We start from the raw sequence: 16,157 nt of genomic DNA, 5'->3' as shown, positions 1-16,157 counted from the left end.
TTTCAAGAAAGAAAAAAAAAAGTAGATCTGATGCTTTCTTCTCAATGGAGCCTGTGAGTGTCCTCTCATCCTTTCTTCATTTTTTTATGAAAGGAGAAGAGCACCTGTTTTTCTGTTGAATAATCTATGATCCATTTCTTGGCGAGCCAGACTGATAGAAAACATGTCAATGGAGCTGGTAAGTGTCAGTCCCATGTTTTATGAGCTGAAATTTAAAAAAGCCCAGAAATGTTCCATACGCACAAAAAGCTTCTCGCTCTCAAATGTTATGAATACATTTGTTTACATCCCTGTTAGTGAGCATTTCTCCTTTGCCAAGATAATACATCCACCTGACAGGTGTAGCAATTGGCATGTTGACTGCAGGAATGTCCACTTTCTCTACCATAAGCCACCTCTGTCATTTTCAAGAATTTGGCAGTACGTCCCAACCGGCCCCACGCCAGCCCAGGACCTCCACTCCCGGCTTCTTCACCTGCAGGATCATCGGAGACCAGCAACCTGGACAGCTGACGAAACTGAGGAGTATCTCTGTCTGTAATAAAGCCCTTTGGCGGGGAAAAACTCATTCTGATTGGCTGGGCCTGGCTCCCCAGTAGGTGGGCCAGTCATGTAAAATCCATAGGTTAGGGCCCTATTAAAATGATTTAAATTGACTGATTTCCTTATATGAACTAACTCAGTCAAATTGTTGAAATTGTTGCAGGTTGCATTGCTATTTATATATTCAGTATATTCTGTATATGACCTGGTTCTCACATGAGATTCTAGAATCAGCACTTTTTCACTAATGCAAATGTGCGAGGGAGTGAGTTGCTTTTAAATGCAGCAGGGTGGGCGCTGGTTCAGTGGTTACTTGGTTTCAAACAAGCTTCATATACATGGTTCATAAACTCACTGCATAAAGTAGAACAAAATGATCCTTTTGATATTTAGGTAAAAGGTGTTAAGACAGGTTAGCTAACTTTTCTTTTTAGCTTTTTCCAAGTGTACTTCATCTTACAATTGAAGCAGGTGTATCTTGCCCTCTAATATTGCACAGGTGAGGCATGAGGCTGGCTGGAGCACAGCAGAGGAACTTCACAGTGACTGACAAGACTGACTCATTGGGACTGAAGGCTTAATCCTCACCTTAGACATCCTGCTACATGCGCAGGCCAGACTAGAACTACATGTCCACTGAGGCAGAGGAGACTAGATGAGAAGCCCTCTGAGTCAAGAGATTGACAAATAGAAAGGGAAAATGAAAGAAGAGAATAGCAAGGAGAGGACCAGAATTAACTGGTTGCCATTTCTTACACTCCTCCTCTGTCCTTGAAATGAGTACCTGTACCTTCTGCCTCGCTCTACCCCTCCCTCCGTCCCTCCGCCCATCGCTCTCAGTTTTTGTCTCTAGGAGTACAGGTGGCTGTGACGATGTCAGATGGAATCACTTCTTGTTCCATTAATTACAACACTCACAGGGTGGACTGAGGGATGGCAGGAGAGGAAGTGGTAAGAGCTGGGTTAGAGGGAAAGGGGGCATTTGTTGAAGAGGTCGAGGAGAGTTGGTTGGGGGGGGTAGACTGGATGCCTGGTGGCAGACAGGGGGGCTTTAATCTGCACCTCACAAAACATAAAAGCCTCTTCGTAAAGCAGAGGCGGCTCGCCGCACCACTTTCTCGCTCTCTCTCTCACCGTTGTCACAAGTGATAAGCGAGCTCTCCCCGTTCGGGAGTGACAAGCCGGCCGTGGCTCACGGCTGGTGGGAACAAAAGCAGAGCATATGCTTCCTCAAACTCGCCTGCCCAAATCCACACCTCATCAAAATGCTAAGTTTTTTTGCCCCCGCTCCTGCCCGCCAGTGACACCTGTGGACAGAAAGTGACATGGCGCTTAATATTTCATGCCGGTGCACAGTGGTGCGGGTAATCCAAAGTGAATTCCCTCAGAGCGCTCGCATTTACATGAAATCAAGTCACTCCGCATCAGTCACATCACCTCCACCACGCTGACCCCGAACGCTTTTACACACACACACGGATGGACACAAACACGCCCCTCCTGCAGCCAAACAGCGGCTGCATCATTCATGAGGGTTAACGCTAAAAACACAGGGACAACCAGAGTATAAAAGAAAGAGAAGTTTCTTTGTTTCCGCTAAGCGGTCTGACAACTAAATGGATGTCCGATATGTTCAAACCAGGGTGGAGTCTGCTAGCACGATACTCTGAACCTCCTGAAGCAGCCATTCTCACCTATAACTAAGACTCCAAAAACAAAAAGACTGTATCGCTTCTCAAAGGCAGAACATTTTGTGACATGACAATGTCCAAATACGGTCATTATGACACGAGTTTGAACTCGCCTTGGACCATTTCAGTCTAGCCATTTATCTTTCTGGAATAAAGTAGCAACACAATTAATCGTTTTCTATATCAGAATATGAAAACAGGAAGGATGAACTGCTCCTAAACCCCCTTCTCCCATGAGGCCCTGTAGTTTCTTCAGGGCTGAAACTGGACTATAGGAAACTAGAGGCTTCCACAGCCACTGTAGCAGAATGACCTGTGACCCCTACGCCCATAGGAGTAGGTAGGGGGTGGGGGATTAACCCTCTCAGGCTACCGTCCCCCAATCCCCACCAAAAAGGGGGACCCCATCCTTTCCCCCTCAGGGCAGGGTAGAGGTCAAATCAGCCTGCTCCTCATATGAGAGAGAAGAGCATCGCTTAGATAAACCTGCCATTATGCTAATTCACTGAGGGACGTTGAAAAGGAGTGAGGTAGCACGAAAGCTGGAGAATAGCAGAGCAACAAAAGGGGAAGAAAGGAAAGTACAGTTTGACAGTCAGACAACCAAAACAACTTCCAGTCCTGGGCCTGTTTTAGTCTAGGAGAATTAGAACGTACAGTAGTTATCCTGCGACCTTCCTTGACCTTTACTAAGATCTATTCCGAGAGGTCCCCTGAGAGAAATGGGGGGGCGGGGCGGTCATCATCTGTTCCGTTCTGCCTGGAGTGCCCTCTCTCCATCTCAGGCTCAGATCCGACCTCTTTCCCCCCACTTGCCCCCAAACTAGTGAAATCGTTCCAGGGTGGACCACTCTGGCCCATAAATATTTGACAGGCCCTGCTACTTTAAAAGCCCCTTACAAAGGAGTGGTCTGGAGAAGTCATAACCTGGCCAAGGCCTGAGTATGCTGTGGACTCCGAGAGTCTCTCTATCCAGAGAGTACTACATAAAGCCTATATCTCTAGAGTAGACAGACACACAGCAGCATTGGCCCTCAGGGCATCACATTAGGCTCTCACATACACATATGCCTTTCTACCATAGTGACTTAAAACCAATACCTTAACTATCTTCAATCCCTTCTAAAAATGCACCCATTTTCTAACTATTTCAAGCATCAGAGCATCTAGTTCCAGGAGTGCCTCTCTCATAAAATAGATTTATGGTATTGGAGCGAGAGAAGTCTGTGGGTGTACGTCATGTGAGTGACCTCTCAGACAGTGACATCAGACAGGTCCCATCATGCCCTGTGGTGGGTTAGGGATCAGACCCGGCGCCCACCAGGGAGTGGCATGGAGGCGTCACCGTCCACAAAGCCGTGACGGACAGCTTCCTCACTCATTCTGAACCCTGTCACTCTCTGTGTTAGCCCCGTGAAGAGGGGAGAGTGACCCAGGGACACCCTGGCAAGTGAAGCGAACATGGGTGGTCAACTTGGAACGTCAATATACTACAATGGCAAGCCCAGAGGGTGGTACTGGTTCATATCTGAATCTCCAACCACAAAGCATGAATGGGCTAAACAAATGGAGATGGAGGGTTCTATCGAGAGAACACTAGAGCTGAAATTACCCATTCAATCCCTATTTATCAGTATTTTATATCAAATGGTTTCGTGTTTGTAGGTTTTAATCACATTTCCATACCTGTTGTGTTCTGGTCCTTGGCATGTTGTGTGAGGAGGGGCCAGAAGTAGTGAGGTCTGATGGGTTGCCCCTGTTCCTTCATCATCTTCATCACCTCCACTGCAGTAGCTGGTGAAAAGGAAGGAATATTAGAGAGATGAAGAACTCCCTGGGCTGTGTTGCCTCCTACTCCTTCCTGTGCATTTCTCAGAAGGATGTAGCGTACCAGTCTTCTTGGCCTCCAGGCAGCAGTAGAGGGTGAACTGTAGGGGAGTAGCGTGGTAGCTGGAGTCCTGCAGCTCCTTGCAGTAGCGCGCCACCTTATCCACTGGCTAAAAACACAGACAGATGGACATTTCATTTGTAGAATTCGGTGTAGTAGATAAGGGTTGGAACTAAAGTGTGCAGAAGGGTAGCTCTCCAGGAGGCGAGTTTGGGCAATCCTGGTCTAGAACAATTGTTTCCCCTAGGATTCTTTTCAACAGGCAAAGTTAGCGGGGCGTGGTGGCGGCCGTGGCCAATGGTGCGGTTTTAGAGGCCCCCCTCTTGATTGCAGAGGCAATTTTGTTGTTAAAGCCAATTTCCTGCAATTCCATGCATATAGCCATAGGGCAGAGACAAAAATTGCAGTTTCAAAGCTAATTTCCTATAATTCCACGCATATAGCCATGGGGCAGAGACAAAAATTGCAGTTTCAAAGCTAATTTCCTGCAATTCCACGCATATAGCCATGGGGCAGAGACAAAAATTGCAGTTTCAAAGCTAATTTCCTATAATTCCATGCATATAGCCATGGGGCAGAGACAAAAATTGCAGTTTCAAAGCTAATTTCCTGCAATTCCACGCATATAGCCATGGGGCAGAGACAAAAATTGTAGTTTCAAAGCTAATTTCCTACAATTCCACGCATATAGCCATGGGGCAGAGACAAAAATTGCAGTTTCAAAGCTAATTTCCTATAATTCCACGCATATAGCCATGGGGCAGAGACAAAAATTGTAGTTTCAAAGCTAATTTCCTACAATTCCACGCATATAGCCATGGGGCAGAGACAAAAATTGCAGTTTCAAAGCTAATTTCCTGCAATTCCACGCATATAGCCATGGGGCAGAGACAAAAATTGTAGTTTCAAAGCTAATTTCCTACAATTCCACGCATATAGCCATGGGGCAGAGACAAAAATTGCAGTTTCAAAGCTAATTTCCTATAATTCCATGCATATAGCCATGGGGCAGAGACAAAAATTGCAGTTTCAAAGCTAATTTCCTATAATTCCACGCATATAGCCATGGGGCAGAGACAAAAATTGCAGTTTCAAAGCTAATTTCCTACAATTCTACACATTTGGCCATGGCTTACGCCTTGTTGTTATGCTATCTGAGTAACTCAAGCATTATAACAAAGATTCTCCGACTGTCTAGTTTTCATTTAGGTAATTGTTCTCAAAGTATATAGCTCCATTATCTTTTGCACATATATGGTTGAAATTGTTTAAGTTTACACTAAAAATGTTATACCATCATGAAATTGATTTAAAACTTTTTGTTGTATTTTCTGCTGTGGAAACACTAAAGCCTTACCTTGTCCATGTTGACACAGTGACGCAGGAAGAAGTTGCCCAGGGTGGGGGAGTCTCCACTCTGCGTCTCTTGCTGCAGGGTGGGGAAGGTCTTCAGCACGGTGAAGGCTGTGTCTTCCTGGCCCTGGGTGATCAGGCTCAGACACAAGTTCATAGCATCTACAGGGGGGAGAGGACAAGAAAGATGGGTTGACTCATCCAATTGACATTCAATATCATAATATTTGTTATCTCAACAAGGCATAACCAGAATGTTCAGGGGTAGTTTCAGTCCCTGCACCATCTAGTACAGGACTCCTCAACAATGAAGTGTTCAACCTTCACTTGCATTGCAACTTCCTGAAAAAAATATGTTTTTCTTTTAAATAAAAAATATCACTGTAAAAAGTGCTAGTCCTCCAGAGGTGATCATACCTGGAACATATCCTCTCTCGTGTCTCATACGCTCCACTATCTCTGGTACGTGCTGCTGATGGCCTGCCTTGGACAGGCTGAATACCACCTGCATCAGGTCTCTGTCCATCAGACTGGTGTCTGTGTTCTCCACAGCCTCCAGAGTCTGGGGATGGGACACACGGGAGGGTCAGTTCACACTCACACACTAGGGTTTCTGTTGAGCGACAACATTTTAATTTACCGGACCCATTGTTCTCAGAATGACAAATCCCAGTTAGAATATGGTAATTAACAGAACATGCAAGTCGAGGATGAAAACGATGTGCGGTCCTTCTTATTGAATTCTTATGTGCACTTTAGACATGTTAGACTGTCCACATGGACTTTTCCTCAGTCAACAAGATGAGTAATGAACAGCAACATCACTAGCCTGTCAATCTACTATAGTAGAAAGGTTTAAAGGTAATTATTCTATTGGTCAGCTTGTCAAGAAAGAAATAGCCTGGGAAAAATCATTTTGAATGGTCATCCAACTCGGGATTCCAACTCGAGAACTCAGGCCTTTTTCTATAGCTCGGACTTTCCGACAATGATCACTGACGCCATGATTTGACCTAATATTTTTCTGAGTTCCCAGTTGTCCAGAAAGCCTCATTCTAAAATGGATTGAATCGTTTCTCCCCCCCAAATCAATCTACACACATAATGACAAAGCAAAAACTGAAATATCACATTTACATAAGAATTTAGACCCTTTACTCAGTACTTTGTTGAAGCACCTTTCGCAGCGGCTACAGCTTCAAGTAGTCTTGGGTATGACGCTACAAGCTTGGAACACCTGTATTTGGGGAGGTTCTCACATTCTTCTCTGCAGATCCTCTCAAGCTGTCAGGTTGGATAGTATCGCAGCACAGTGTCGCTGCACAGCTATTTTCAGGTCTCTCCAGATGTGTTCAATTGGGTTCAAGTCCAGGCTCTAGCTGGCCCACTCAAGGACATTCAGAGACTTGTCCCCAAGCCACTCCGTTGTCTTTGCTGTGTGCTTAGGGTCATTGTCCTGTTGGAAGATGAACCTTCACCCCAATCTGAGGTCTGGAGCAGGTTCTCATCAAGGGTCTCTGTACTTTGCTCTTTTCATCTTTTCCTCAATGCTGACTAGTCTCCGAGTCCCTACAGCTTAAAAATATACCCACAGCATGATGCTGCCACCACACTTCACCGTAGGGATGGTGCCAGGTTTCTTCCAGACATGAAGAATGGCATTCAGGCCAAGTAGTTCAAGTTTGGTTTCATCAGACCAGGGAATCTTGTTTCTCATGGTCTGAGAGACTTTAGGTGCCTTTTGGAAAACTAAGCAGGCTGTGACTTTACTGAGGAGTGGCTTCCGTCTGGGAACTCTAACATAATGGCCGGATTGGTGGAGTGCTGCAGGGTTGTCCTTCTGGAAGGTTCTCCCTTCTCCACAGAGGGACTCTGGAGCGCTGTCAGAGTGACCATCGGGTTCTTAGTCACCTCCCTGACCGGGCCCTTCTCCCTAGATTGCTCAGTTTGGCCGGGTGGCAGCTCTAGGAAGTCTTGATGGTTCCCAACTTCTTCCATTTAAGAATGATGGAGGACACTGTTCTTGGGGACCTTCAATGCTGCAGAATGTTTTTGGTACCATTCCCCAGATATGTAATTATGTAAATATGGTATTTGTTATTTATTTTAAATACATTTTCAAAAAAAAAAGACCAGAAATGGGTTTTGCCTTGTCATAAATGGGGATTGATAAGATTTCTATCAATTTTAGAACAAGGCTGCAACGTCACAAAATGTGGACGAGTCAAGGGGTCTGAATACTTTCCTAATGCACTGTACATAATGAAAATACTCCACACACGCGGCAATTTAATTCCACTAAATTATGAAAATTAACCTATATACCGATAAGCATGATCAGTCAAATCTATTTCCATCAATGAATAGGCTAAAAAGCATTATTTCACAAAATGATTTTTTCTTCTCCCGGATAATTGTCAGGCTACAATTTTCTTTATCAAATGTTTTTTTTTACTGGCTAATGGAAACCCCGATATGCACACTACATGGTGTCACTTACCTACTAGATCTTAACCACTCACACAAACCCAATGGTCCACTCACCTGTTTGATCTTGTCCATATCCCCTCTCTCTGCATAGGCGTTGAGCAGTGCCACATATGTGTCAGGGCCTGGCTCGATGCCTGCCCCCTTCATGACTTGCAGGATGCTCTCTGAACTCTCCATGTCACTGTATGGGCACGAGAGACACACAAGTCAACACAATAAGACTGGTGGGTTCAGATTTGTAAACGTGACAATTTTGTTAATCACTAGTTATACTAGAGACATGAGGGGTGGCATATTCTAGGGCAGTGGTGCTCAACAGGTTTTGCCTGGGGACCCAAATTTGACAATGACAATTGAGCCGCGACCCAATATTACATTTTGTAATGTATTGCAGCTGCATTCTTCACTTGCAAAATAGACCGTCTCAATGGCCTACTATTATGGTATTAAAGAAAGTCATTACACAGCCGTGTTAACTGAGAAAACAAACATTCAAGAGAATAAGACATTTTAAATTAGGAGAACCGTTCAGGAGTGGGGTGTAATACATTATCAGACTCAGAACACGACATTAATTAATGTTAATGAAGAGTAACACATACCAGTCCAATAATGTTAATGAAGAGTAACACATACCAGTCCAATAATGTTAATGAACAGTATCACATACCAGTCCAATAATGTTAATGAACAGTATCACATACCAGTCCAATAATGTTAATGAAGAGTAACACATACCAGTCCAATAATGTTAATGAAGAGTAACACATACCAGTCCAATAATGTTAATGAAGAGTAACACATACCAGTCCAATAATGTTAATGAACAGTAACACATACCAGTCCAATAATGTTAATGAACAGTATCACATACCAGTCCAATAATGTTAATGAACAGTATCACATACCAGTCCAATAATGTTAATGAACAGTAACACATACCAGTCCAATAATGTTAATGAAGAGTAACACATACCAGTCCAATAATGTTAATGAACAGTATCACATACCAGTCCAATAATGTTAATGAAGAGTAACACATACCAGTCCAATAATGTTAATGAAGAGTAACACATACCAGTCCAATAATGTTAATGAACAGTATCACATACCAGTCCAATAATGTTAATGAACAGTAACACATACCAGTCCAATAATGTTAATGAACAGTATCACATACCAGTCCAATAATGTTAATGAACAGTATCACATACCAGTCCAATAATGTTAATGAACAGTATCACATACCAGTCCAATAATGTTAATGAACAGTATCACATACCAGTCCAATAATGTTAATGAACAGTATCACATACCAGTCCAATAATGTTAATGAACAGTATCACATACCAGTAAAAATAATGTTAATGAACAGTAACACATACCAGTCCAATAATGTTAATGAACAGTATCACATACCAGTCCAATAATGTTAATGAACAGTATCACATACCAGTCCAATAATGTTAATGAACAGTATCACATACCAGTCCAATAATGTTAATGAAGAGTAACACATACCAGTCCAATAATGTTAATGAAGAGTATCACATACCAGTCCAATAATGTTAATGAACAGTATCACATACCAGTCCAATAATGTTAATGAACAGTAACACATACCAGTCCAATAATGTTAATGAACAGTATCACATACCAGTCCAATAATGTTAATGAACAGTATCACATACCAGTCCAATAATGTTAATGAAGAGTATCACATACCAGTCCAATAATGTTAATGAACAGTATCACATACCAGTCCAATAATGTTAATGAACAGTATCACATACCAGTCCAATAATGTTAATGAACAGTATCACATACCAGTAAAAATAATGTTAATGAACAGTAACACATACCAGTCCAATAATGTTAATGAACAGTATCACATACCAGTCCAATAATGTTAATGAACAGTATCACATACCAGTCCAATAATGTTAATGAACAGTATCACATACCAGTCCAATAATGTTAATGAACAGTATCACATACCAGTCCAATAATGTTAATGAACAGTATCACATACCACCAGTCCAATAATGTTAATGAACAGTAACACATACCACCAGTCCAATAATGTTAATGAACAGTATCACATACCAGTCCAATAATGTTAATGAACAGTATCACATACCAGTCCAATAATGTTAATGAACAGTATCACATACCAGTCCAATAATGTTAATGAACAGTAACACATACCAGTCCAATAATGTTAATGAACAGTATCACATACCAGTCCAATAATGTTAATGAACAGTATCACATACCAGTCCAATAATGTTAATGAACAGTATCACATACCAGTCCAATAATGTTAATGAACAGTATCACATACCAGTAAAAATAATGTTAATGAACAGTAACACATACCAGTCCAATAATGTTAATGAACAGTATCACATACCAGTCCAATAATGTTAATGAACAGTATCACATACCAGTCCAATAATGTTAATGAACAGTATCACATACCAGTAAAAATAATGTTAATGAACAGTAACACATACCAGTCCAATAATGTTAATGAACAGTATCGCATACCAGTCCAATAATGTTAATGAACAGTAACACATACCACCAGTCCAATAATGTTAATGAACAGTATCACATACCAGTCCAATAATGTTAATGAACAGTATCACATACCAGTCCAATAATGTTAATGAACAGTATCACATACCAGTCCAATAATGTTAATGAACAGTATCACATACCAGTTCAAATAGAAAAAAACAATCATTAGGAATTCTTAATCATCAATTACCATGTGAATAGTTTCACAACCTTAAAGTTCTTTTTTTTTAAAGGTGTAAGTTTAACCAGTTCAATAACATGTAATATGAATGTCAGAATTAGTTTATAATAATTACCCTAGTGAACAATAACTCATGAACCTGTTTATTTATTGTGTGTGTGTGTGTGTGGCCTATCAGTGGGAAAGCTGGGGGTGTTTCTTCAGTTTGATACATTTATTGAAGTATGGGGTGATGGTTGACAGGGCAGCTCGGAGGTCATGCTGGCTGTCCAGTTTATTTCTGCTTTTAGTTTTCAGCACGGCCATAGCAGTGAACACACTTTCAAACAGATAGGTAGTGCTGAACTGTAGCATGATTCTGATTGCATGGCAGACGAGAGCAGGATACTCTCCCACTAAGCCTCACCAGAACTGTGGCAGTGTCATTTCCGGGATGCGCATGCTCAGTCCGCGATCAAATGAAAGCTCCACCAGCAGATCCTCTTCATTGCTGGGCAATGTGACGCTTCCCATCTCTACTTGAAAGGGGTCCCCGTATCCAGACGTCATCTCATGTTCTCCGTCGGGAAGTAGTCACACAATTTTCCCTGCGGCCTGACAAGATGCTGTTCAACACGCCCATTAGAATTGCATGGTTAGCTACATCTGTGGATTCATCAAGCTGCAGTGTGTAATGGTCATTTTCACTGAAGCGCTCTGATGTCCTCAGACACGTCCTGGATTCTCCTCCTCATGGTGTCATTGGATAGGGGTATAGGTTTAAGTTTGTTGGCGGCTGACTCTTCCAAGATTTCAAGTGAACAAATCAATCGCAGCAGGGAGTATGAGATCCTCTGCATTGCTATATTTATTTATTGTTTAAGTCAGTTGTCTTATCTTTGTGACTTAGATGCTTGGTGTCCAGATGCCTTTTCATTTTGTAGGGTTTCATTAGCTGATAGTCTGTCTTCTAAAACCATAATTGATGAAGTTGGGGTCGTATTTTCTCTTCTTGACAGGGACCAGGTTATCTGCCTTGTTGTTGACATTGGAAGCAGAAGTAGATGAAGAGGGAGCTGAATGTTTTAAAAACAATTTTACTCTGACAGCTAGCCTACATGAGTTAAATGGCAGCTAACTATCCACATGTGGGGGGTGGGTAGTCATTTCAACACTGCTGACGCACTATACGTGTAAAGTCAGCAACAATAAGTGGTGCAGCGGTGTGTCACGGTAACGTTGTGAAAGTCAGCAACAATATGCGGCGAGGCCGTATCCTTTCAATATAAAAGTTTCAGTGCGGGGGTTACCTTTCTAAATATGAATTACATTTTTATATTCTTGCAAAAGTCCCATGACCCCTTAAAATCATCCTACGACCCCCATGGGGAGGGGTTGCGACCCACCAGTTGGGAATCCCTGGTCTAGGATCTACACCAGAAGTTAATGGTTATCTGTAGTAGGAATATGATCACATGTTGGCAGGCACTGATAAGGGTGGAAAGATGTGGATTAGTGAGGAAGGGGGTTCGAGGTAAGGTCACATGAAGGGAGAAGGAACAGTTTATTGCCCGTATCACTTAACTTCCTGCCTAGCAATAAAGATGTAATGTTTAGAGGAGAGACTACCCAAATTGGGGTATATACATACTATCACTGGTGGAACCATGTCTTTGTCTTATGCAGCTGTATTGACCCAATGGGTGAATAAACTTGGTTGGAGCTTTCATACTGTGTCTGTCAACTTCTTACTCTGATATTTACAACCTAACAAGACCAAAACACATTAAGAATTAGGCGGTAGGGGCACATTTATACTTATCATTGACATGCATTATAAATACATAACCTACAACACAAGCAAGGATTCAAATGTGACACTCACCCTGCACGTGCATGACCTGTCACTAAGGAGTTGAAAACAGCCTCTGTGATTGGCAGGTCCTTGCTCTTCATGAAACCCAGGATTGTACTGAAAGGGAGTGTGATGAGGACACAATAAACAGTCCTTCACTTCACATTACTCCGATATCAAGTCTCTGTCTAAATAAACTGGTAAAAGTCTGTCTTACCTGGCACCCTCAATGTCCCCATCATGGCAGTAGGCTGCAATCAGTCTCTGAAAGGTCACCTAAACAGGAGGAGAGCTGTCATCTCAAGCTTTTATCTACATCGAATACCATCTTATCATGACGTAAGTGCTAAGTTACAATATACAAATAAAGACAGCTAAAAAAGAAAAGCAAGAACAAAGTTCCAGTTCATTTTCCCCCGTAAAAGTCAAAGAACATCAAGGTAATAGATAAGATGCAGTGACTCTACTCACTCTGTTGGGCTGCACGCCGGCTGCCTCCATCTTGGCCAGGAACTCTGTGGGGGAGAACTTGAACTCGTTCTGCAGATATACCTTGAGCAGTGCGTTGTAATGACTGGCATCGTATGAGGCACCTTGACAGTAAAAAAGGAACATTTACTAATCACCAACATGACCACAAACTAGTCAGCCAATTAATTTTGTCATCTCAATACTCTATTTTTCTTCCTACAGCACTGTAGGAAGACCTCCATCCACCCTCCATTTTCATTGTCTTCTGACCCTCCTACATCCACTGAATTTTTTCCCCAGTGCCCTGTCCCAATAATGCCCTCTGGGTTTGGGTTCTATGCCCGCAGCCTTATACCCAGCTCCTGTAGCTTGTCCCAGATTCGGTGGGCCAGCTCAGTGCGTTCCGCCAGGGGCATCTCAGGCAGTAGAGAGCCACAGCTCCGCAGGAGGAGCAGGGCCTGGTTCCCACTAGGGTAGCCTTGAGAAAGAGAGAAAAAAATATAGAAGTACAAGCCATGTGTTAGTTGGAGGGTAAGCATGTCAAGACGTAGAAGAAAAAAAGTGAGGTGCTAGTCTGAGATTCTCAAAGGAAGGAGGAAAGTGGTCAAGTTGCTTAACCTGTTGAGTGTAAGGGGCAGTATTTTCATGTTTGGATGAAAAACGTACCCAAATTAAACTGCCTATTTCTCAGGCCCAGAATCTAGAATATGCATATAATTGTCCGATTAGGATAGAAAACACTCAAGTTTCCAAAACTGTCAAAATATTGTCTGTGAGTATAACAGAACTGATATTGCAGGTGAAAACCTGAGGAAAATCCAACCAGGAAGTGCTGTTTTTCCCGAAAGCTCTCTGTTCCATTGCCTGCCTTCGCTCCATTTAAAGGGATATCAACCAGATTCATTTTCCTATTGCTTCCACATGTTGTAAACAGTCTTTAGACATAGTTTCAAGCTTTTATTTTGAAAAATTAGCGAGAAAGATCACATCGCATCATTGTATGGCTGGGTGCCAGCAGCGTTTTGCATGCGCGACAGCTTGGAGCAGACATTATCTCTCTCCCTCTTTCCTATTGAAAAAGCTATGGTCTTGTTGAAATATTATCGATTATTTCTTGTAAAAACGAGGTGAGGATTGATTATAAAAAACATGTTTCTACAAACTTTACGGATACTATTTGGAATTTGTCTACCTTGTCGTGACCGCTCGAGCCTGTGGATTTCTGAACATAACGAGCCAACCAAATGGAGGTATTTTGGATATAAAAATAATCTGTATGGAACAAAAGGAACATTTATTGTGTAACTGGGAGTCTCGTGAGTGCAAACAACTGAAGATCAAAGGTAAGCGATTCATTTTATTGCTTTTCTGACTTTCATGACCAATCTACTTGGCTGCTAGCTGTTTGTAATGTTTTGTCTGCACTGAGAGATGTCCTTACATAAAACGCTTGGTGTGCTTTCGCCGAAAAGCTTTTTTTGAAATCTGACAAGCCAGATGGATTAACAACAAGCTACGCTGTGTTTTGCTATATTGCACTTGTGATTTCATGAACATTTAATTTTTTATTTTTATTTAATTTGAATTTGGCGCTCTGCAATTCAGCGAATATTGACTAAAATGATTCTGCTAACGGGATGGGTGCATCAAGAAGTTAACTATTTACCTGTCCGGCAGATGTCGTGGAAGATGCGCAGCAGCAAGGTCTTGGTGATGCGTCCCGTCCTCCTCACTGAACTGTCAAGCTTTGCCAGGGCCCAGTCAAACTGCTGGGCCTGCTTAGATCGCACACCCAAACTGGACTCATCAGTGGGTAGCCCCCGCTGCTCTGTAACCATGGCGTAGTGACGTACCCCTGCATAGGGCCACACACACCTAGCAGAGGGAAGACCAGGCAATGGGTTATATATGGTTTATTGCAATAGGCTATAAGGTTTACAGCAAAGATAACGTTTTGGATCTCCCATTAAAGGCCACGGTGCCACAATAATGACCTTGACCTGAGCACCCCTGCTTCCTTGCCTGATCCGAAAGGCACTCATCACCCTATACAGGCCTGTGGGCCTAAGTGTAGTCACCAACTCCTTCAAATCACATAATCGAACCCCTCCAGGGCTAGCTAACGTTATTTTAATGGAGCAGAAGATGGTGTCAAGCCCTCAGATTGTAGCCATCAGTTCTTTGTATATTCATTGTGCAGAATCAGGGTTACTAGTTTAAATACAATTAGTTAATAGTCGTCCCATACAACATAGATAGCTAGCAAACGTTAAATGATTTTGTTATAATTAGCTATGTGAATTGAACGTCATTAGGACTTATGCAAGGAGGCCATCTTTTTATTACATACTAGATTGTTGACTAAATAATACAGGCTAATACCAGTATATAACATACATACACACACACACATCAATACGTTTGCTCTCAGGATAACCGGTCATATTAATGTGTAGGTACATTACTATGACTGTCATTGAAGCTCAATGACAACCGTAGGATGCCAATCCAGCATGGACCGGCTCGCCAGCATTACGCTACCTGTGTACACTGTATGGGCCTGGGACGATTTGTCTTGAACAGACTCCGGAGCCTTTACCACCGATCGCTCCACTGTACAGTCGACTGAGCTGCGGTCCATTTCTGTTCGTCCCTGTTCTTTGAAGAAAGCCCGATGGCGAACATTTCAGAAGTCGTGCAGATCTCAAGAGCGCAGCCATGTTTAACCTAAAGTGCGAGGAATGGAAGGGCATCCGCACCACGTGACGGGTTCAAAGGCTAACGGTCGGGAACAAGAGATCAGTAGAGGGGTTTTTGCTTATTGTCGAGTTATATTATTCCCCCAGTTTTAACCAATCTGAGAAGTGTTATAATTTTACATGATAGACATTTGTAAATGTACATATTATGACCATTACTTGCCTATTTTCTATCTTACATTGCATTTTATAGATTTATTATACGGCAACACCCCCAACGATACAGTTATTCACCTCCGTTTCGTTACATGAACACAAGCACGAAGCGTCTTAGTCTAGTCATGAATGTATACTGAACAAAAATATAAATGCAACATGCAACAATTTTAAGATTTTACCGAGTTACAGTTAATACAAGTTAATC

At 42.3% G+C, this 16,157-nt stretch overlaps 1 protein-coding gene across 1 annotated transcript in view; it reads right to left on the bottom strand.

The window, feature by feature from the left end:
- The window catches only part of lrpprc (leucine-rich pentatricopeptide repeat containing), a 79,341-nt gene extending 63,537 nt beyond the window's left edge, over positions 1-15,804 (bottom strand). The window contains exons 1-11 of the mRNA XM_035801099.2: positions 15,576-15,804; positions 14,701-14,909; positions 13,390-13,512; positions 13,035-13,156; positions 12,781-12,839; positions 12,594-12,680; positions 8,020-8,146; positions 5,893-6,037; positions 5,480-5,637; positions 4,126-4,231; positions 3,921-4,028 (exon numbers count right to left, since the gene is read on the bottom strand). Coding sequence (XP_035656992.1) covers positions 3,921-4,028; positions 4,126-4,231; positions 5,480-5,637; positions 5,893-6,037; positions 8,020-8,146; positions 12,594-12,680; positions 12,781-12,839; positions 13,035-13,156; positions 13,390-13,512; positions 14,701-14,909; positions 15,576-15,787 — 1,456 coding nt within the window. The 5' untranslated portion in view covers positions 15,788-15,804. The remainder of the gene's footprint in view (positions 1-3,920; positions 4,029-4,125; positions 4,232-5,479; positions 5,638-5,892; positions 6,038-8,019; positions 8,147-12,593; positions 12,681-12,780; positions 12,840-13,034; positions 13,157-13,389; positions 13,513-14,700; positions 14,910-15,575) is intronic.
- Between the last annotated feature and the right edge of the window lie 353 nt (positions 15,805-16,157).

The sequence above is a fragment of the Oncorhynchus keta genome, chromosome 24 (genome assembly GCF_023373465.1).
Source record: "Oncorhynchus keta strain PuntledgeMale-10-30-2019 chromosome 24, Oket_V2, whole genome shotgun sequence".
Lineage (NCBI taxonomy): Eukaryota > Metazoa > Chordata > Actinopteri > Salmoniformes > Salmonidae > Oncorhynchus > Oncorhynchus keta.
The sequence above is the reverse complement of the archived record's forward strand: the minus strand, read 5'-3'. Positions and strand labels throughout refer to the sequence as shown.